The sequence below is a fragment of the Carassius auratus genome, chromosome 25, assembly GCF_003368295.1.
Source record: "Carassius auratus strain Wakin chromosome 25, ASM336829v1, whole genome shotgun sequence".
NCBI classification, from domain to species: domain Eukaryota; kingdom Metazoa; phylum Chordata; class Actinopteri; order Cypriniformes; family Cyprinidae; genus Carassius; species Carassius auratus.
The window spans coordinates 995,551-1,015,934 of NC_039267.1; the positions used below are offsets into that span (position 1 = coordinate 995,551).

General features: G+C 34.3%; 2 protein-coding genes and 2 non-coding genes across 8 annotated transcripts; all 4 read right to left on the minus strand.

Annotated features, from left to right (window-relative positions):
- Nucleotides 1–2,069: 2,069 nt before the first annotated feature.
- LOC113042930 (phosphate carrier protein, mitochondrial-like) lies at nucleotides 2,070–8,753 on the minus strand. 2 transcript variants are annotated; one of them, XM_026201948.1, is made up of 8 exons: nucleotides 8,603–8,753; nucleotides 8,278–8,430; nucleotides 6,415–6,542; nucleotides 5,715–5,894; nucleotides 4,032–4,213; nucleotides 3,520–3,692; nucleotides 2,843–2,953; nucleotides 2,070–2,459 (listed from the first exon to the last, which is right to left on the minus strand). In XM_026201948.1, exons 2-8 carry the CDS (start codon nucleotides 8,414–8,416, stop codon nucleotides 2,299–2,301), a joined length of 1,074 nt encoding a protein of 357 aa, XP_026057733.1. In that variant the 5' UTR covers nucleotides 8,417–8,430; nucleotides 8,603–8,753; the 3' UTR covers nucleotides 2,070–2,298. The 2 variants fall into 2 exon arrangements, with proteins under 2 accessions (XP_026057733.1, XP_026057734.1); XM_026201949.1 differs by lacking the exon at nucleotides 6,415–6,542 and adding an exon at nucleotides 6,670–6,794.
- LOC113043925 (small nucleolar RNA SNORA53) lies at nucleotides 2,555–2,785 on the minus strand. The gene has a single exon (XR_003275833.1). It is a non-coding gene; the product is annotated as a small nucleolar RNA SNORA53 (small nucleolar RNA).
- LOC113043928 (small nucleolar RNA SNORA53) lies at nucleotides 3,767–3,997 on the minus strand. The gene has a single exon (XR_003275836.1). It is a non-coding gene; the product is annotated as a small nucleolar RNA SNORA53 (small nucleolar RNA).
- Nucleotides 8,754–10,613: 1,860 nt separating the features above from the next.
- On the minus strand, nucleotides 10,614–19,109 carry tmpob (thymopoietin b). 4 transcript variants are annotated; one of them, XM_026201953.1, is made up of 6 exons: nucleotides 18,478–19,109; nucleotides 16,874–16,991; nucleotides 16,576–16,752; nucleotides 15,280–15,383; nucleotides 15,077–15,180; nucleotides 10,614–12,638 (listed from the first exon to the last, which is right to left on the minus strand). In XM_026201953.1, the coding sequence occupies exons 1-6, from the start codon at nucleotides 18,715–18,717 to the stop codon at nucleotides 12,287–12,289; spliced, it is 1,095 nt and encodes a 364-aa protein (XP_026057738.1). In that variant the 5' UTR covers nucleotides 18,718–19,109; the 3' UTR covers nucleotides 10,614–12,286. The 4 variants fall into 4 exon arrangements, with proteins under 4 accessions (XP_026057738.1, XP_026057737.1, XP_026057736.1 ...); XM_026201952.1 differs by having other exon boundaries at nucleotides 15,077–15,183; XM_026201951.1 differs by having other exon boundaries at nucleotides 16,567–16,752.
- Between the last annotated feature and the right edge of the window lie 1,275 nt (nucleotides 19,110–20,384).

Here is a 20,384-nt window from a genome sequence, read left to right on the forward strand (position 1 = left end):
CTTTCTGTTTTACTTTGTGTTTGTATAGACCATAACTCATAAAAGCGCATTCAAGAATTGAGTTGACAATTAATTAACCATTAAATTTAAATAAAATAAATAAGAATAAGATAATGAAACAATAATCTAATAATAAAATAATAAATTTACTGTACGTGTGTGCTTTATTATTTTTTCATTCTAACAGACATACATTTAACATGCACACATATATAAATATATATTAGTGGTGTCAAATGATTAAAACTTTTTGTTTCCATAATATATGTGTGTGTACTGTGTATATTTATTATGTATATATAAATACACATACAGTATATATTTTGATAACATTAACGTTTATACACTTATATTCTTATATTTTATATTATATATAAATAATTTAATATATACATATAATATTTTTCTTAAATATATACATGCATGTGTTTGTATTTATATATACATAATAAATATACACAGTATAAACACATTATGCAAACAAAAACGTTTATTTTGGATGCGATTAATCATCTAACACCAAAAAAAAAAAAAAAAGAAAAAAAAAAAAGTATGAAATAAAATAAAAAAAGCCTCAAAAACATAGAGCTTCAAATTTCCATACTGGATTTTGAGGCTGATGAAATTTTTTAAAGAATTTGAAAGGGAAATAAGAGGTTACTTTGTGGTTAAGCAAGCAAATCTCAACAGGACATGTTTGGTGAAGTTTGGCCCTGTCCTGTTCATAACCACAACATCACCAATCCACAGTTCCCTAACACTGCTCTCAGTTTATACATCAGCAAAGACATAGATGGATGTAGAGACATCCTATAACCTCATCTCATAAGTAAAAACACAGTAACACAAGAAATCAGCAGCATCAGACAGTAGGATCTCACCTGCACACAGATGCTCTTCAGTCAATCACAAGAAATCTGCTGTAAAGTAGAGCCCTGCTTCACTTTATCTGCTGCTGCGTGTGTGTGTTTAGATCAAGGTCACTTGCAGGACACTGTAGACAAACACATGGCCTGTTTTCTTACATAAACTCGCGTACCGTTTCCAGCCTCGACTCTTAAAACACTTACATAAACCCGCATCAGTCTTACCGTGTCTGAAGAGGCTCTGCGCTCCCAGGAAGAGATGCCACCATGAGACGAGCATGGCAGGCTGTTATAGTCGGCTATCAGGAGCACTGTAGTGACTTACAGAGAGTACAGTCTCCGTCTGCCGGACAGACAGACGCTCACGAGCTCCCCGAGATCCGCTGCTGAAGCTATTTATTGATGTTTGTTAGGAATTTTTATTTTTTTAATTAAATGTAGATTAACGTCCCAGTCACATTTTCTTGGTTAAATAAACATTACATACACTATCTGAAAAAAAGGAAACGCTTTATTTTAAGGCGACCTTATTAAGTTACATGAACGGTTATAACAATTAATTATGCATAATTGCATGCAAGTAACCATATCCTAATCCTAACCATATAGTTAGTAGCCTACATGGTTTTAATATTACGCAGTACTTAAATGTATAATTACATTGTGACAAGGACACCTAAAAAATAAAGTATGACCAAAAAATATATATTTTTTTATTTTTAAAACAATGCAATTAATATACTATGTGTTAATCTCATAAAGTTTGGTTTTAAGCATTTTACATTTATTCCAAAATAATTTTGTATAACCAGTTTTACTACAAATACCATGGTTTAACTATTAACAATGTTTTTTATCTTAAGATGCATAGGATGAATATAGATATGCAGTTTTCATTGCTTTAAGATTAAACTAAAACTAAAAGTTATATATATAAAGATACTTACGTTTCCTGTAATACCATTTCATTTTACACTACTGCAGAAATTTCCAATGCTAACACAAAAAAAGCAGTATTTTTGTGCTTTAAATATGCAACAACCAAAAATATGGAGTTCAGTGAACCATAAAGCTTTGAAACATGACTGTGTGTTTACTTCCATTCCAGCTTCTGTGCTTATATTTTAATATAACATGCTTAAAGGGATTCGGCAGAAAAAACGTTGAAAGATGATGAAAACATGACAGAGAGAGAAAGACCAGTTTGTGTGTATAAGACCCAGGTTGCTTTTTATTGTACTACTGACAAAAAATGTCAGAGGTTAAAACCAGACGGCATTCATTCGGGTCACGAACCTTTTGTTATAGACTATTTAGACGTGGAACTCTAAATAGTGGGCGGGGCTCAGGACAGACTTAAATATAGAAAACAGGAGGTGTGTGGCTATGTCGAGGGGGAAGTGGGCGATCGTTGGATCTCGCTGGATCTCGTTTACTCGGTGAGGCCAAGCTTCTTTTTGAGGGACTCGGGCATCTCGGGGGGAGGAGGGCGGGGCAGGCGGAAGTACACCTTCACCGAATCGTAGATGAACCACTGCAGGGCCGTCAGGGTACCGATCATGATGATACGGGCGACCAGTCCCTTCCACACACCTGAAAAACATGACACACTCAGTCCATAAACTTATTGCAAGAGTTGATTTGCATATTCGTTCCAGGAATTTTGCATGGTCAAACTCTTATGATAGTTTGTCTGCTCTCCAGCTGTTCTGCCCTGGGGTTTTCCTGGGAAGGATCAGGGCAGAGAGGATTCTGGGTGAGCAGGTAGACTGATCTCACACGCCAATGACTCAAGCACCTCCAACTGTACAGCCATGAAGCTGCCGGGAGCCTCGGGACCGATCCTGCTGATCCCAGAGAGAGGACACAACAGAACCGGAGCGGAGGAACTCCCCAGAGGTGGATCTAAGGAGCGTGTTGAGATAGAAAGACTGTAGAGTTGAATTAAGGTCTTCATCTAAAGACAAACGTCTCACCCCTTGGTCCAAGCTTCTTGAGCACTTGTGTGGCTGTGCTTCCCTTCTCTTTGTTCAACACGGACACGACGGAGTCAGCAGGGTGAGACACGATGGCGCAGAACACACCAGCTACAAGACACAAGAAAACGTGCATCACAACTCTGATTTACAGAACCCAGATCAGTGCGGACTAATGTTACATTAAAACAAATTTCTAAGCAAATAAATTAAAATATATTTATATTTTTTAACATCGTGATATAGATGATTAATACATAAAACAAAAATTATAATTAAATTATATTGAATCAATAATATACATTTTTAGACTCAAAAATAAAAATCTATGTAAAGCAATATACATCAATATATTGTAATAATATAATAAATCAATAATACTTTTATTAGTTTAATACAATAATTAATCTTAAATCAATAATCTTAACAGTAAATCAAATAAAATATAATATTAAAACTTAAATTTTACATTAAAATAAATCCTTAAAATTGTGATAATTTATTATAAATTATAGTAATTATAATCATCATATACATTTTTTTATTAATGTAAATAATTGTTTTTATAAATAATTTAAATATTTAATTTATTTTGTATTTTATTTTTGATTATTGTTATAAATAAGAGCTGATATCAATAATAATAAGCAAAGACGATCCTCAGAGATCAGGCTCACCGATGTATCCAGCGACGAAGGTGACGACCAGCTGTTCGGGTTTGGAGCATTCGCTGCGGGGTTTGGGCACCACATACTTGTAGAGCAACTCAACGGTGCGCTCGAAGCAGGCGAACTTCATCATGGTGTAAGGGATCTGTCTCATCCACAGAGGAACCACACCTTTGTAGAACCTGCCAGAGGATTCACAGCACAGTTTCAAGAATTAACAATCTACATTAAGGGCCTATCGGTTCATTTTAAACAGGTTGTCTGCTCCCCAGCTGTTCTGCCCTGGGGTTTTCCTGGGAAGGATCAGGGCAGAGAGGATTCTGGGTGAGCAGGTAGACTGATCTCACATGCCAATGACTCAAGCACCTCCAACTGTACAGCCGTGAAGCTGCCGGGAGCCTCGGGACCGATCCTGCTGATCCCAGAGAGAGAACACAACAGAACCGGAGCGGAGGAACTCCCCAGAGGTGGATCTAAGGAGCGTGTTGAGTGCACAACAGGTTTAAGTGAAGGATACTCACGCCCAGACGCCTTCCTCGGCGTACATCTTAGGGGCACATTCTCTCAGGGTGTTGGCATAGCCCGGCTGAGTCTGGATACGTACTTTACACGCCTCCATAGGGGCCAGAGCAATGTCTGCGAAGAACTCCGCGCTGGCAGAAGCAGCCAGATACAGAGAGGTTCTCCACATGTATGCGTTTTCCTGAGAAGAGAGGAAGAACACTTCAGCATCAGCTAGCAGAAAACACATTTATGACCGTTTTGTGGAGAACGGCTGCATTGCATACTGGTTACAAATTTTACATAATATAATTTAATATATTAAGTTGAGTTAAAATGTATTTGATTATATCTTTTATATTAAAGTTAATGAGTTAACATGTAAAAAATAAAATTAATATACATGTAAACTATAATGAAATAATATAAAATTGTATATGAAGGCTAATATTAATTACTGTTTAATAATAAAATAAATTTTTATATACTAGTTATTTGAATCAATTTTATGTATTAAATGAACAGAAGTTAAAAAGTTTATTAACCTGTTAACTGTCACTCACGTTTTTGAAGATAGACTTGAATGTGCATGATACAAACCTAAATTTTTATAATTCATGACTGAAAACATTTTGTAACATGATTTTGATGTACCATTTACATGGTAATGCAATGTCTGATTTTAAAATGGATTTTGAAGGATGAATTTTGAGATTTTATGTTTTCAAGTGATATATAACTTCTGATGATTTCTAAAAAGTGATAGGGAAAAAGGCAACGAGGAAGTCTTTTTTTTAAACAAAGGTAAAAGCCCCTTTTGTAATGTAGATTTTTGAGGGTGCACTCTTGTCATAAATTCATCTATTACTTTTCCTACATAATTTTTAACAAAAAATATTGGTAAAAAATATATTTGGGAGTCTTAGACCTTTCCAACGATATATAGTTTGTCAAGATTAGATTAGATTGTAATATAGTATAGTCAACGTAGGCGTCCCGTATACGGGACGGGGTGACATTTAACAGGTTAAAATATAAAACTATATTTGTTTTAATAAATTACTAGTAATGTATAAAGTTAATAATTTAAAATTTAAATTATATAATTACAACATTTTACCAAAATATATAAGATGTTCAATTATAATAAAAATTATCAGATAAAATTGTATATGAAGGCTATACAAGTTATAAGTACAAGTATAAAGTAATATAAAATAATGATTTTTTTTTACAAGTTATTTAAATCACTTATGTATTAAATGAATAGAAGTTAATCATAAAATATTAAAAAAATAAACTTTTTATAAATTACTAGTAATGTATAAAGCTCATTTAAAATATTTAAATTATATAAATTACAACATTATCATTCTAAATATATAAAATGTTATTCTATAATAAAATAGCCAGTTTATTATTGGTATATAAAAAATAAAATTAATATTTTAAAAATATAATAAAGTTACCATACATTAAAATATTTATAAACGTATACCCCCCCCCAAACAATAACAATCTGACAATGAAAATTCAGTTTAATCTATTTAATCAATAATTTGATTTAGTGTGTAGAGTTCAACTACCTGCAACCAAAATATACATTTCCTTAAATTCATCGTTTTTAGAACACTACATTGCTATATTTTCAAACACTAGTGATTTAAGCAAAGCCAAAACACTGGTATATCAGTTCAGCTCACCTCTCCTAGCATGTCACCATACAGGATCTTGAACACCTCGTAGAAGCCGAACTTGCAGAGCCCCTGCATGGAGTATCCGAAGAAGGTGGGCGCCCAACCTTTGGCCAAACCGCGCATGCCGTCCTCTCTGATTGTAATGGAGAACCCATGGAAGATGCTCTTGTATTTAGCTGGATCCACCTAAACGCAGCATTTTATTAATACAACGACAGTCAACAAACAAACACAGAGGAACTGCAGCAGGAACCGGCTGGTTATGAAGGAACACGGTTAATGGTTTCACTTCAACAACAACAAAAAAAGGCATTTCCAAAACAAGATCAATAAATTAAAAAGTAAACCAAATGTTACTAGGATAACATCAGTGGCAGAGCGTCACAGATCAATTTAAAACAATGCATCAATCAGGAATAATTTATTCCTTCATCTCCTTCTAAATTCACACTATATTCTCTGTTCAAGGAAACAAACAATATCATGGAAAAGAGCAGCACTGACATTCTGCATAATATCTTTTTTTTTTTTGTCTTTTTCATGAGGGATTAATAAATGCACGAATTATCATTCCTCTGTGTTTAATTGCCAATGAACGTCTTGCAAGAATTATTGGTAACCAGTTAGTCAAATCACTTCAAAAGTGTTAGTGACCCTTGGCCACGGATGTCATCTCGATGATGAAGGTGAGGGAGGGAGTACAGACCTGGAGACGGCACTTGACCAAGTCGAGGGGCACGACGGCTGTGTGTGTAATACCACAGCTCAAGATGCCCCCGAATCCGCAGAGGGCATAGTATTTCCCCGAGCCGAACTCACAGCTATCGCCCGTCTCTGTGACGTGAGGGAACACACACACACATGCTCATGCATCACAACACTTAACATGCTGATGAGGGGTTGCACTGGGGTCGGCTCACACGGACACACTCGGGTGACTCCGGCTAACACACACACGGACCTGCATCCGGCACTTGACCAGGTCGAGGGGCACCACAGCCGTGTGTGTGGTGCCACAGCTGAGGATCCCTCCAAAGCCACAGAGGAGCAAGTACTTCTGTGAGCCGAACTCACAGCTGTCTCCCTCTGAGGAAAAACACGCAATCACGGTCATCCACAAAGACTGAGACACTTCTTCGTGGGTTAGTGGGAAACCAGCGGGCCTTTTCTTCTGCTATCCATTAGATGCAACAGACTTTAAATATAACCATCTTTGTGATGATCCCATCTGATACTTTTTATTTTAATCCAAAAATACTTTTTACATATACAATATTGTTTAAAAATAATACTGAAATTAAATAAAACTGTATATTTAAAAATAATATTATATTATAATAAACTATTAATTTTAATGCATATGTAAAATATTGCATACAAATATTATTGAAATTAAACCTGTATATTAGATATATATAAATTTTAATATATTATAATAAAAACGTAATGCTTGCATTTAAACAATCTAACAAATTAAAATCAAGTTTAATCTATTTAATCAGCAATTCATAATTGTTTGTAAAAAAATACGCAGAATATATACTACATTTTAACATCGTAAAATACTTTTTTTTTTAAATCATAAATTAGAGACGTTTGTTATAAAAGGTTTGGATATCGATATGTACTTAAAATATTTATATTATTTTAAAAAGAGGCTAAAGTTTATTTAGGTAAATATACTTATTTGTAATGATTTATTTACTGTATTATCGGACTCTACAAACTCAAACAGTAACGTCCTGTTCAGTTTATGGACGACCTTCTTATTTAAATGATTAAAGCACAATTTAAAGCGGTTATACTGTAACTACATCGCATTTAAATTATTATACAACCTCATAAGAGAGAAGCACTGATAAAACATGTAAAATATATTACAATTTACGATTAGATGTTGGGCAAGACACTGGATACACGATACCGGACCTGGATGCGTTCCTCAAACTGAGGGCCAATCAGAACGCGTCTTCTTTTGAGCTGGATGCTTTCCTGCGCCAGAGAGCCAATCAGATCGCGCATCATTGAGGATAGCGGCACATACGCAGGTCATGTGCAGAATATACGCGTTAAAATAAAGAACAGCATGTTCCCACTCCGCCTCAAAATCATTTTAACATATCTGACACGTTAACTCATATCGGATGTGTGCCACAATGTTAAAAAATCTCGTGAAAGCTTTACAACGCGTCCTCTGCCGGTGTCCTTCACTGCCCTTTATGAACGCAAGGAGGCCAGAACCCCACAGATTCAGCACACTAAACAATTTAATGCAATTACAAAACACACAATCTATACATGTGACATATGCAGGAAAATACAGGACTAAAGGGAACTTCTTAAATAAATCTAAAGTAACGTTACAGCTCGAGGGGATCTAAGGCTAGTTAGCATTATGCTAACCTTTTATTCATCGTTGATACGGTGCAAGCTAAAATAAAGCAATAAACGGAGAAAGTGTGAGGGGTTAGACTGTTTATCTTGATTCTACTCTCAATTTCAACCATAAAAGTGCATTTAAAACAAGTTTTAGATATGTATGGCCTATGGTCTGAATCCGCGGTCTTACCGGCTACCGCGGCGGCCGCGAACACGCGCTTCTGCTCGGGAGCGTGTTTCTCCGGTTCTTCGGCTTTCTGCAGCTTGAACAGCGGGGCGCTGAAGGGGTTTGCCCGGGCCGCCAGCTGGGTCAGCGTGCTCGGATACATCTCTGAAGGCGGACCTGAGTGAAACACAACACTGATTAGGCGCTGAACTCAATACAGACGTCAAATAACAGCGTAGTTAATCCTCGATCGCTCTCGGTTTCATCATGAGGGTCTATGGAGATGTTATACTTTACTCTGTGTGTGAAGAGCAAGAAAAAGGTTGTGTTAGTTTGAGGAAACTCTTACTTTAATGGAGCTGTTGCAAGATGGCGCGTCCGTTCTCTCCTCTACCGGCTGCGCAGAGACCGAGCGATGTGCGCGAGCGCAGCGAGGCTCAACCGGATAAAGGAAGCGACTACGTCACTGCAGGCCCCGCCCACCTAATTACAAATCCTACTATGGCCCAGTTTTGCCTCATGAATATTATTATAGATGGCGATTATTTATTTATTTAAAAAACATTTTCAGTGCAGGGGATTGTATATAGTGATATGAATACACAATAAGGTATGAACAGTGCAAGTGATTAAATGAAATAATATATATATTTTTTTGTAAAATGTGAGATATTGTGTTAATAGTTTTCCTTTTTTTAAGAAAACATTTTCAAATAAATTACTACTACTGCATTTATATATTTCTAAAATTAAAACGACTTCAAAATACAGTAGTCCTGCCAACCCATTCAAATTATCTTTTTTTTTTCATTTATTTATTTAAAAATGCTTTTTCAGCACACACTGTACAATATGACTGCGAATTTAACGGTAAAACACTGTAAAAATGCTACAGTAAAAACCTGTTAAATTGTTTACAGAAAACTGCCCTACTATAAACGTAGAAAAATTGTATTGGACTTTAAATGTCATTTTATAGGGGATGTATATAGTTATATTAATACACAATGAGATAACAGTGCCTAAATAACATAGTTTTACATTATTAAAATTGTTTTTGTAATTATTAAAAAACAATTAAATATATATATTTCTAAAATTAAAACGGCTTCGCTAATTACATGAATTTGTTTTGTAAAATATGAGATATTGTGTTAAAAGTTTTCCTTTTTTAGAAAACATTTTCATGTATATTACTACTACTACTTTTATATATTTCTAAAATTAAAATGACATATCAAATGCAGTAATAATTTTACAGGAATTCAGTTTCTTTTGATTTTTTTAAGAAATGCTAATGAGATTAATGTATTTTTTAAAACGTGAGATATTGTGTTACAAATTAAACTTTTTAAGAAAATATTTTCAAGTATATTACTACTGTTACTATATCAATATATTTCTAAAATTAAAACGACTTGTCAAATACAGTAGTCCTGGGAACCCAAAGGATCATGCTACATAATAATTGATATAACAATAAGATTAAATAAGAAAAAGTATTTTACAAATAAGAAATATACACTAATTTTAAGTTACACATACTATGCAAAAAGACACCAAAGCATGCACATTGAAAATCAAAATGCTCTAAACTGGATGCTCATTAAAGAAAATAATGAAAAAACAAACAAAAGTTGACACACCATAGGCTCCAAAAATGCAAAACAATTTAATATTGGACTTCACAAAGTTATCTGAAACTTTACCATGTATGAAGACCCATATTTTTTTCACATACATAAAATTAAATTGTCTGCCAAACCAAATGAAGTATTTTAAACCAAAATACGGGGTTCTGCAAAAATAAAAAAAACTTGATCCTGTAATACTATTAAGTATAACTTAATATATACTTATTAATATTTATGTGATAAAAGACCAACAATTTCAGATCAGGTAAGACGTTGCATCTCAGCCAATCAGCTCGTCTAACTAGGCAACGTCGCATTACGTAATTAATATTCATGAGCAAAGCCTTCGCCATAGTAGAACTCGCTTGATCGGTCAAGACAAAAATAAGAGGCGGGGCTATTCCGGAGCGCATTACGCAATATATTCCACGCAACCCAAAGTCACCGTCTGCTGTCTTTATCGTGTGATTAAACCATATTTACCTGCATTAATATTGTACAGCAGTTAATTATTGCTAAATATGCTGTGTATATGTATATCTGAACAGGACTGATTATATGGTTTGCTTGCTCAAATGTCCAATGGTGTGTCTGAAGGTCAAACCTCAGAGTAAAAATGACAGGAAACATTTCTAAAATAAAATATGCTGGAATGTGTGTGTGTGTGTGTGTACACGTCACTAAACTGACCTTGCTGTAAATAAACCGCAAGGAAGGGTCACCTCTGGGATTTAAAAAGGTCTTCTTTTATTTCACACAAGAATTGTAATGAATCAAGGATAAATAATTCATTCTGTTTGACCAGTTTTCCACAGTTAGCTGCCTAAATACAAAGTGCAAACGGGACTTTATACCTCTCACTGCCTTTGACAGCAGGACAAAACTAAGATGTTATTTAGTGCTTAGTGGATTCGGTATATCTACATTTGAAGTAACTCACTGCTTTTTAAAAAAAGTTTTTAATTTCAGAGAACACGTTAGAAAAATATTGCGGTTAAAAAGTAATTAAACGGAGTAGCAAAAAATAAAAAGAAACCCCTTCAAATGAATTTGTCCATCACAAATGTATTTTCTGAATGTAATGAAGATATACTCAGTAAATAAGTTTTTTTTCCCCCAAAAAAATCACAGCACAGAAATGAAATCATAGTTTAGTCAGATGTATGCCAGTGTTTTAGCAATAACAGACGGTCTGATTACAGTCAACAACAGGTAACTGTTCTCATCACGGGTTTAAAATATCGCCTGTAATGCCACACAACACAATATGAAAACATCACAAACACATTTAACAAGCCGCCACAATCTACTTAAAAGTAAAACAACAGACTACTTCTCACCAGAAGTGAAGTGTTAATTGCTACATGAGACTTTCATGAGATCACATTTTCCTTCAAGCTCTGGATGAAAAAAAAATCAATACTGATCAATATGTGTAGTCCTAAAACCAAGCATTATCTGAGGTCGGAGTTCAGTAGTTTGAAAAATTCAATGCAACAAAATCATTAAAAACCAAATGCTACTCGGTGAATTATCACGAAAACTGTCAAGAAAAAGTAATATTTCACCACAAAATCATTAATATTACTTGTTGATTCTTTTAAATACTTTCAACTTGGCACTTAATTCTCATTACTGAAATGCAAATAACATTATATTATTTACATGTAAATTAAGTGTATACAGTGGCTTCCCTGATCTTATTAAAAGCAAAAAAAATATATCAGATTGCTATAATCTTTTGCATAACAGTGATTTTTTTTCCTATTACAGTAATGAAAATGCATTTTTTTTAAGTATCGTAATGATTTTTATTTATTTGCATTATGGTAATTAGATTTTTTTTAATTGCATTACGTTAATCAAAATGAGATTTTTCACATTATGATAATGATAATTAAATTTGTGTGTTATGAATTTTATATATATATATATATATATATATATATATATGATCCACATATTTTCAGCGAGATTCACCCTATTATGCTAAAAATAAAAACTTCATGATTATTCAGGAAAATGTCTCAACCATCAAATAACCCATTTTCGGAAACATTCAGCCTGAGGCTTTTCCCTCTAGCCCCGATGTGTGTGAACCCAAACTGTGCTTGTATTGGCCATGTCTTGGCATGTAACCTCTCGTTGTGATGCCACTGAGCAGAGAATGATTCACTATTAGCCAGTCACTCACTACTACATTTCTCTACGTCGTCTCGAATGCTAAAAAACCTTAAGCGAGATGAAAGCAAGATGAAAACACATGATGCAAACATATTTAAAGACTACTTGAAACACGAGTCTATTAAGATGTGACTGCTAGGTCAAACTGCAATAACCAGAATCCCTCCCTCCCCGAACCCTGCCGACGTGTCGCTCCGTGAAGCACTAGAAAATCCTCATTTGCCGTCGCCGGCCTCGGCTGGGCTTTCCCAGCTGATGTACTTGAGAACAGGCGTGATGACATTGTCCTGGACATAGAGCTGGCAGGCGTTGATCTGATCGGTGGTGATGAATTGGAAAGCGTAATACAGAGACGCAGCCAGTGTGATGAACACCAGAAGCTTCAACCAGAAAGCCAACCAGCGACGGGGTCTGGGACGGGCGGCCGGTGTTGCACTGCGAACATCTGTGACGGAAGATTTGGTCACTGTGTACGTGTTCTGCTGCTGGAGGGACTCCTCGGACCAGAGGCTCAGGGGCTTCACCGGACGGCCAGCTGCACCGTGGATCGGCCTCCGACATGTGACCCTGCTCAGATACACAGAGCTGAATTAAAGAACTGATAACAGCCCCGCAACTTGCAAAAATAATAACCTAATATTAACTTGTTTTATGAAGGTGAGTTCAATTGTAGCATATTTTATTTAATGCCATTTCAGCATATATTATCAGGGCAAAAACTATAAAAAAAAATACAATTATAAAAAATACAATATAAACCAGCAAACAAACAAACACGAGTTATATTATACAAGATTTGTTTACATTAAAATACTTTTTCTCTGTAACTTTTTTTTTTGTGTGGCTGAATTATACCAGATAACTGAATAGCTTCATGAAAGAGTTTTCTGCACACATTAAGAGCGGGACAGTACAATAAAATATGTTTAACAGAAAGGGGTACCTTGCAGAACATGCACTGTGTAGGATCTTCATCTTTAACCAAAAATGCATAAGTCTGTCTTGTATGACCTAATTGACACTTGATCAAATCTGGTTTTAAAAGATCCGTTTGAAATGTCTGGATGTATATCAAGTAATTTATTATTTGTACATGTATCCCACTTTTCTTGCCACTTATTTAATATATAACGATTAATAATAATTCTGATCTCTGAGGGAGGAATTTTACTGAAGGGGAGGTCAAAACTATCAGTTATTTTTATTTATTTTTTAAAATAAGAACGACATGTTTCTGATTACACAGCTTTGATGCACCTAATAAAACAAGAAAAGCATTTAAATTTTAAAAAGTTTTGTTATTAGTTTGAAGGACAAAATGTTATTTATATCTCAAAATATATTCATTCATGTTAATTAACTTACAGTCTGCAAAGGAGTGTAAAAATATGTTTAAATACTCCATTCAATGTTCACAAAATAAGCTTTTATTTATTTAGAAAATCTGTCACTTTCTGTCACTGTTTGGATGCAGCAGAAAACATCGGACTCATTTTTGCATTTTCTTCAGTCGCTGGTTGTAATTCTAACTAGGGACGCACGATCATGATTTTTCATGGCCGATTCCGATACCGATTTGTTTACAAGCAAACTGGCCGACTCCGATACCGATTTATGATTTTTTTTTTTTTTTTTTAAGCAACAAACAAGAAAGAAGGAAGGTGTCCATAAACAAGGCTATTGAAAACAATAACTGTAACCATCTGAAATTAAAGCAGTTACTGCACAATAAGTAGCCTACATTCAATACAAACATAGATGGTACACACATCAGCATTTAGCTTTTGTTTTTGAGTTGGGTTGAAACTACAGAGAGCTGGCCTTAAATATAAAGATTAACTGTAACCATGTGAAATTAAAGGCAACAACTGCATAGTTCTACAGTCCAAGCAACACAATCAACACATATTCAATAAGATGTTTCTTAATCAGCATTCAGTATTTTAGTTTTTAAATTTGGTTTTAAAATAAAAAAAAAAATCTCTTTACCAGTGAGACTAAATAAAAGTATGTTATATACATTTTCCAAAATGTTAAAATCAAATAATGTTGGTGCGAATAAAACAAAAATGCAAAGTGTTTCATTCATCCAATAAAAATAAAAATAAATTAGGGTAATGATTCACATCTATATTTTATTACTTGAGCCAGTGAAAAATAAATAACTTATTGTCTCAAGTAAAAAAAATAAAATAAATAATAATAATATATATATATATATATATATATATATATATATATATATATATATATATATATATATATATATAAAGTTCTACAAAAAAAAAAAAAAAAAACATTTCAGTTTTGTCACAGTTTAGTCAGTTTCGTTTCTCATCCAACACGTGATAGGTTGAGCTGAACATCTCTTCACGGTCTACTCGTGTTCAGGGCGCGGACCGGTACAGTATACGCTCGCGCAGCTTTAGTGCACGCAGGAAAGGCTCTTATTTGTGCGTCAGTACACAAACGGCTGATCGCTTCCTGGTTCCAGTGCTGATCGGCTTCCCGTATCCTGCGCACAGATTTCGAAATACTCTTCCACACAAATGACATAGCGAACGATTACAATGTAGTCTGTGCATGCGAGCGAATTCCCGAAAAAATCGGACGAAAAAAAATACCAAAAACCGGCCAATTGCCGATCGCGTATTTTAAGCAAAAACCGGCCGGTTCCGATTTATGGCTGGTCAACCGGTGCAACCCTAATTCTAACCTTGAAATCAGGATTAGGCCTAAAATAAATTAATGTGTGTAAAAAGAGATAGTTGTCATCTGCTGCTTAAGGGAGAACACAGGACATTTTCACTTTACGAATGGTTATCGAAAACAAAAATGCAATGAAATGCATCATATTTTCTGACTAAATGTGATGATCTAGAACAAAACAGGCTCTATTTTTGAATCAGCACCCAAGTAGTAGTAAGAATTAAGTATTTGATTCCATTCAGCACATGTGTGACAGGTCATATTTGGAATAATGCAAACAGCATGATCACACTAACGTCATTCCGGTTGGTGTGGCAGGTTCATTGGGGAACATTTCCTTTAAAATATCTCCTCCATCCACAGATGTTTCCTCAGTGTCTGCTGCCGTCTCCTCCACCTGCTGCTGAATAGAAGATACATCAACTATTACAGAGCACAGCAGATGAGACTGAGCTCTACTATGATTTTTTTTAATATGCACGATCACTTTGTTCATTACTTTAGTGCGCTGTCTGCTGCTGGTCCTGATGGTGACAGGAGTCTTTCCTCTGCTCCGGACCGGCTTAATCACAACGGGAACCGGCTCTGGTACAGGATCAACTCCTGCCAATCAAAAAGCAAAACTGATTAAATGGAAACCTAATATAACCGTAAATATTAAACTTTCAGTCATTTACTCAAATTCTCGTTACATGCTTGGAAGACTAAACTCTTTTTAATCTGAAGCAACTTCGATGCCACAATTACATGTTTACATTTGATGAAGAAAATGGGCTTGTCTGGAAGATTCGGATCATATCCAAAGTCTGACCGCTTAGTAAAACAATAACAAACCTCTCCTCAAAAAGATGCAACATTTGAGGAGGTCGACAGTTGACTGAGTGAACACTACTAAATTAATAACAAACGATGAAGTTGATCTAGTTGAAAGTGCATGAGCTGATTTACTTTGGAGTGCAAATCCAAAAAGACTCAATATTAATCATTCCTGCTCTTGTGTTAAAATGTAGAAATAAATAACAAAACTTCTCTTGTTGAAATATTAATTATGATTAGTGCTGTCAAACAATTAATCGCGATAAATCACATTCAAAAAAGTTTTTTTGTATATGTGTGTGATATGTGTGTATATATATATATATATATATATATAAATACACAAACATTCAGTATATATTTTGAAAATATTTCCATGTCTATATTTATATTCATACAATTTATATTATAAATAAATATATTTAATATATTTTAAAAAAATCTGAAATGAGTATTTATAGCACAAGAAATATACACAGTGCACATACATATATTATGTAAACTAAAACTTTTATTTTGGAAGCAATTAATTGCAATTAATCGTTTGACATCACTAATTATGCTATATCATATAATATAATAACTATTAATGAGATAATATACTGTATTTTTATCATCTGAAACATCCTGTTTTATATCCTAAACTGACCTATATAATGCATTTCTTTTTCCAAGCATGCAAAGGCAAACAAATATGTGTCAGTGCCATTCCAGTTCCACTTTCACAGATTTGTTTAAAGGTTTAGCAATTATAATAGACTAAATGTTGTTAATAATGACTGTTCATAGTGTTCATAATGTTTACATTTTTTTGTACAAATATTATAAATTATATGTGAACGTAATTGTAAAATTCAACTTAATTGATTTGTTTTTTTCCCTAACCCGGTGCGACTTTTACTCAGACACGACTTGTTTTTAGGAAAATGTGGTGCTTAAAAGTGCAAATGTAAAAAGCTAGTTTCAGTACTGATTTGACCTTCTTCTTTGTCACTGTACTGCTCTTCGGCTGAATGTGTGTTGCCGTTCTGGTTTCCTTCTGCTCTGATGGTGAGGGTCTCTGGGATGGTGGTCTCGGGTTCAGGAAGACTGCTCTCTAGCGGTGGATGCTCCAGGAGATGTTGGAGCTTCTTCTCATACACCTTACGTGTGGAGGCTGTGATGCATACAGAAACAATACAATGCAAACCTTCACAAATCTACAGATGTAGGACATTCATAGTCTGCAGTCAATATTCACAAACACACACACACAAAAAAAAAACTGTGATACTCACCAACAATTGGTCCTGAATGGACGCCATACTTCATAAGCTGAACCTTCAACTCTTCATCAGTCAGACCAGAGATGTCGTTTTCCTCTGGCCGAACTCTGTCTGTCTTTCTTATGGCTTTCTGAAAATAAAGGGATTATGAAAAGGAAATTCTAACCACTATTTCTATTTACCTACTAAGTAAATCACAGAAGTTCTTCTCTGTGTATAAAATGTAAAAGTGTTTACATGTAAAATAGCTTATTTTGAAATTACTCAAGTTAGAATAAACAACAATTATTAACTATTATTTTAAATGAAGTCAAAATAATTATTAAAATGTTTAGAAAGTATTTAGTCTTTTATTGTGGTAGACTAGTGGACTTATTATATGTTTTATTATTTTAGGAATTATTATAGGTTTCATATATATAAGTAAAATAGCAGAAAAAGATAAAGCTATTAAGAATCATTTGTTGTAAAATAAATAAAATAAAAAGTGATAATTATAATTATTAGAGCCCGACCAATATTCGTTTTTTGTGGCCGATACTGATATTAGGGATTTTAAAAAAGGCTGATATTCCTGTGTATATTATAGTACAGTACCAGCAAAAAATTTGGACACTTTCCCATTCATGTGTCCACAGATTTGATAGGTACTACATATTAGAGGTCGACCGATAGTGTATTTTGCTGATACCAATAGCTAGGTTGGACCACACTGGCCGATAACGATTAATTAACCGATAGTTTTTAAAAGAGATACTGAACAAAAACTAAAATAGTGCATTATTTAAAAAAAAAATAAAGCAGTACTGAACCATATTAGTAGTAGTAATAAAATTAATAATAATAACAGTAGTAGTAAATGTTGAAATTAGCACACTCTAATTAAATCAATTTTATTTCTTCATAAATGTCGCTTTTTAATTTTGACAATTTTTTTAATTTTAATTTTTCTAATTTAAATTTTTAATAGTTAAATTAAAGTTCATTAATCAAAAAGCAAGCCTAATTAATCAAAAACATGAAACAAATACATTTTTACATCAATTTAATAACAGTTTAAAGTGAAAAGGCCCTAAAAATGTTTTTTTTTTTTTCCTCACAATATTTTTTTTTATTGTTACCAAATTCTGTTTTTCGAATTTCAAATTATTTAAATGCATAAAACAACTAATATATATATATATATATATATATATATATATATATATATATATATATATATATATATATAAATTTTTTCTTTTACTTTTTTTTTTAAAAGAAGTCTTATGATTTTTGATGACAGCTTTCATTCCTTTTATGGACCTTGACACTGTTATTTATTTAGCAGCCTATGGGACAGTCACAAGCCTCCAGGTTTTCATCCAAAATACCTTAAACTGTGTTTGGAACAACATGGGGGTGAGTGATTAATGACTACATTTTCATTTTAGGGAGAAATTATCCTTTATGCAAAAAGAAAAACATAAGTGGACTTTAAAGGATTAAGTAGTTGTGCCATCCATAATTATAATTGCGATTAGAAATTCGATTAATTGTGCGGCCCTAAATTATCCAATATATCTATAAGGTATATCAGGATTCTGCAGAAGCGAATCAGTGCATGTGATTGTCACCTTCCCCGAGCGGCTCCTGTTGGTCAGCAGCGGCGCTGTCATCTCCTCATCGCTGGAGAAAGTGTCTGGAGCTGGAGCAGAGATGTTCTTCTTGTTGCGCACCGTCAGGTTCTTCAGATACAGCTGCACATACACGTCTTTCTTGCTGTCTGCGCTCGGCAGAGGGACGTTATTGGCAACTAACTCACTCTTCAGTTTCTCTTTCGTGAGCATCGCCGGATCCTCGAGAAATTGCGCCATGCTTGATCTTCTTTACACAAAACACGTGGTTTTACTAACAAAGCGGAAGTACACTTATTCCCTTTTCGCTTTTAAAAGTGAAGCAGTGTCTTTTTGTAAGTAGCTAATGGAGAATAAAGTGAAAATGAAAGCGCGCGACTCTTGCGTTATTGACAACCGGCTCGCGCCTTCCGTTTGAATATTCTCGTAGGATTTTACGAGAAACACAGCTATGTGTTACATCCAAAAAAATATTTTTTTGGAATAATGTACATCGAAGCTTGTGGTTAAATCAAAACGGCGCTGCTAAAAATGCGGAAAAAAACGGTTTTTGCGAAAGGCAGGTAAAAGTAGAAATCGCTCGACGGCTCGGTGCGCGCCCGCCTAGGAACTGGCACTGTGGAACAAAGCTCAACGCTCATTGGTCGAATGGGTCAAGTAAGGCGTTCTCCTATTGGTTGAAGTAGAAGAGTGACAGACGCTGGCCCACAACAAAGAAGGCGACAGCTGCGGCTGCAACACGAACACTTTAATTTACAGCAGGTTTCTTCACAATAAGCTATGGTTTATATGGAAAAAAAAGAAAAAATGATTTATGAGTTCAGTTAAACAGCAAAAGGTAATGGTAGGGAATTTAAAGGGACTGTATTTCCTATTAAAAGACTACAATGCAAAGTGGGGGAGGGGTATGTTATAATTACTATGTAAATATCATGGTGCATGATGAATATGGTCATTATATCAAATTATGGTTTTTAATAATCATGGTATTACTCTACCACAGGAGTCAGGACTGACTTTTGTAATCATCTGCTTTAACCCTGTAAAGAGTATAGTATCACATTTGATTAATTAATTTGTAAGGCCTCGATCAAAACTTTGTATAATTGTAAATGTCCACCTAGTGTGTGTGTGCGCGCGCGCGTGCGTACGTTTTCAGTTTCAACTCTCTAACCACTAGGCCACGACTTATAAGCAAAATTATTAGTCTGATTACATAACTCGCATTACTTGTAATTGTAACCCCCAACACTGATTATTTAACATGTCAGGCTTTACAGGGTTACATGTAAGTGTTTTAAAGGTACATGCTTTTTGAATATATCAATCTATTTCTAATTCTGATAGCACATGCTACCAAAACATTGAAACGTTAGGCAAAAATGCACATGATAAGAATAAACTATTCTATTGTAGATTGTGGAAGAGTAACTCAATGTAGAGCAAGTACAGCATAGTGTCCTAAAGATGGCAGCAGAAGCCTTATTAGACCTACTGTAGCAGGACCGACGCATTAGGCCAAATGTACTGTATTTAGTAGCAAATTTGGTAAAAATCTCTTCTTGAGGTATGACACACATGGAGAAGTGCAATGAAAAGTAAACGGATTAAATGCACATGTAAGGCCACTAATAATTTCAATAAGAATGTACAAATAGATTTTTTGATGTGCTTAAGTTAAGCCTCCAAGTCAACATTAAATCAGGATTGCATGTTATTTTAAAGAAATAACAGTGTCTTTGTACACTAGATTGCTTTGCATCTAAAATTACTTTTATTTTCCCCAAGCCTTCATTTTTGATCCCCTCTTAATTATGCAATCAGTTACTAATAAAATCACCCAGTTTTTTTGGCTTATTAAATCTTTAGTGACATTCAATGAGCTGTATGAGGAAGACTTTGAAAGA

What these genes read in the sequence shown, in the direction of transcription:
- LOC113042930 (XM_026201948.1), bottom strand. Translation starts at nt 8,416, where the DNA reads ATGTATCCGAGCACGCTGACCCAGCTGGCGGCCCGGGCAAACCCCTTC. An exon ending in CGCGGCCGCCGCGGTAGCCG is followed by an intron (nt 6,543 to 8,277) that starts GTAAGACCGCGG and finishes CTCACGTCACAG; the next exon opens with AGACGGGCGATAGCTGTGAG. An exon ending in ATGGTGACATGCTAGGAGAG is followed by an intron (nt 4,214 to 5,714) that starts GTGAGCTGAACT and finishes CTCTCTTCTCAG; the next exon opens with GAAAACGCATACATGTGGAG.
- tmpob (XM_026201950.1), bottom strand. Translation starts at nt 18,717, where the DNA reads ATGGCGCAATTTCTCGAGGATCCGGCGATGCTCACGAAAGAGAAACTG. An exon ending in CCATTCAGGACCAATTGTTG is followed by an intron (nt 16,753 to 16,873) that starts GTGAGTATCACA and finishes TATGCATCACAG; the next exon opens with CCTCCACACGTAAGGTGTAT. An exon ending in CAAAGAAGAAGGTCAAATCA is followed by an intron (nt 15,384 to 16,566) that starts GTACTGAAACTA and finishes TTTGATTGGCAG; the next exon opens with GAGTTGATCCTGTACCAGAG.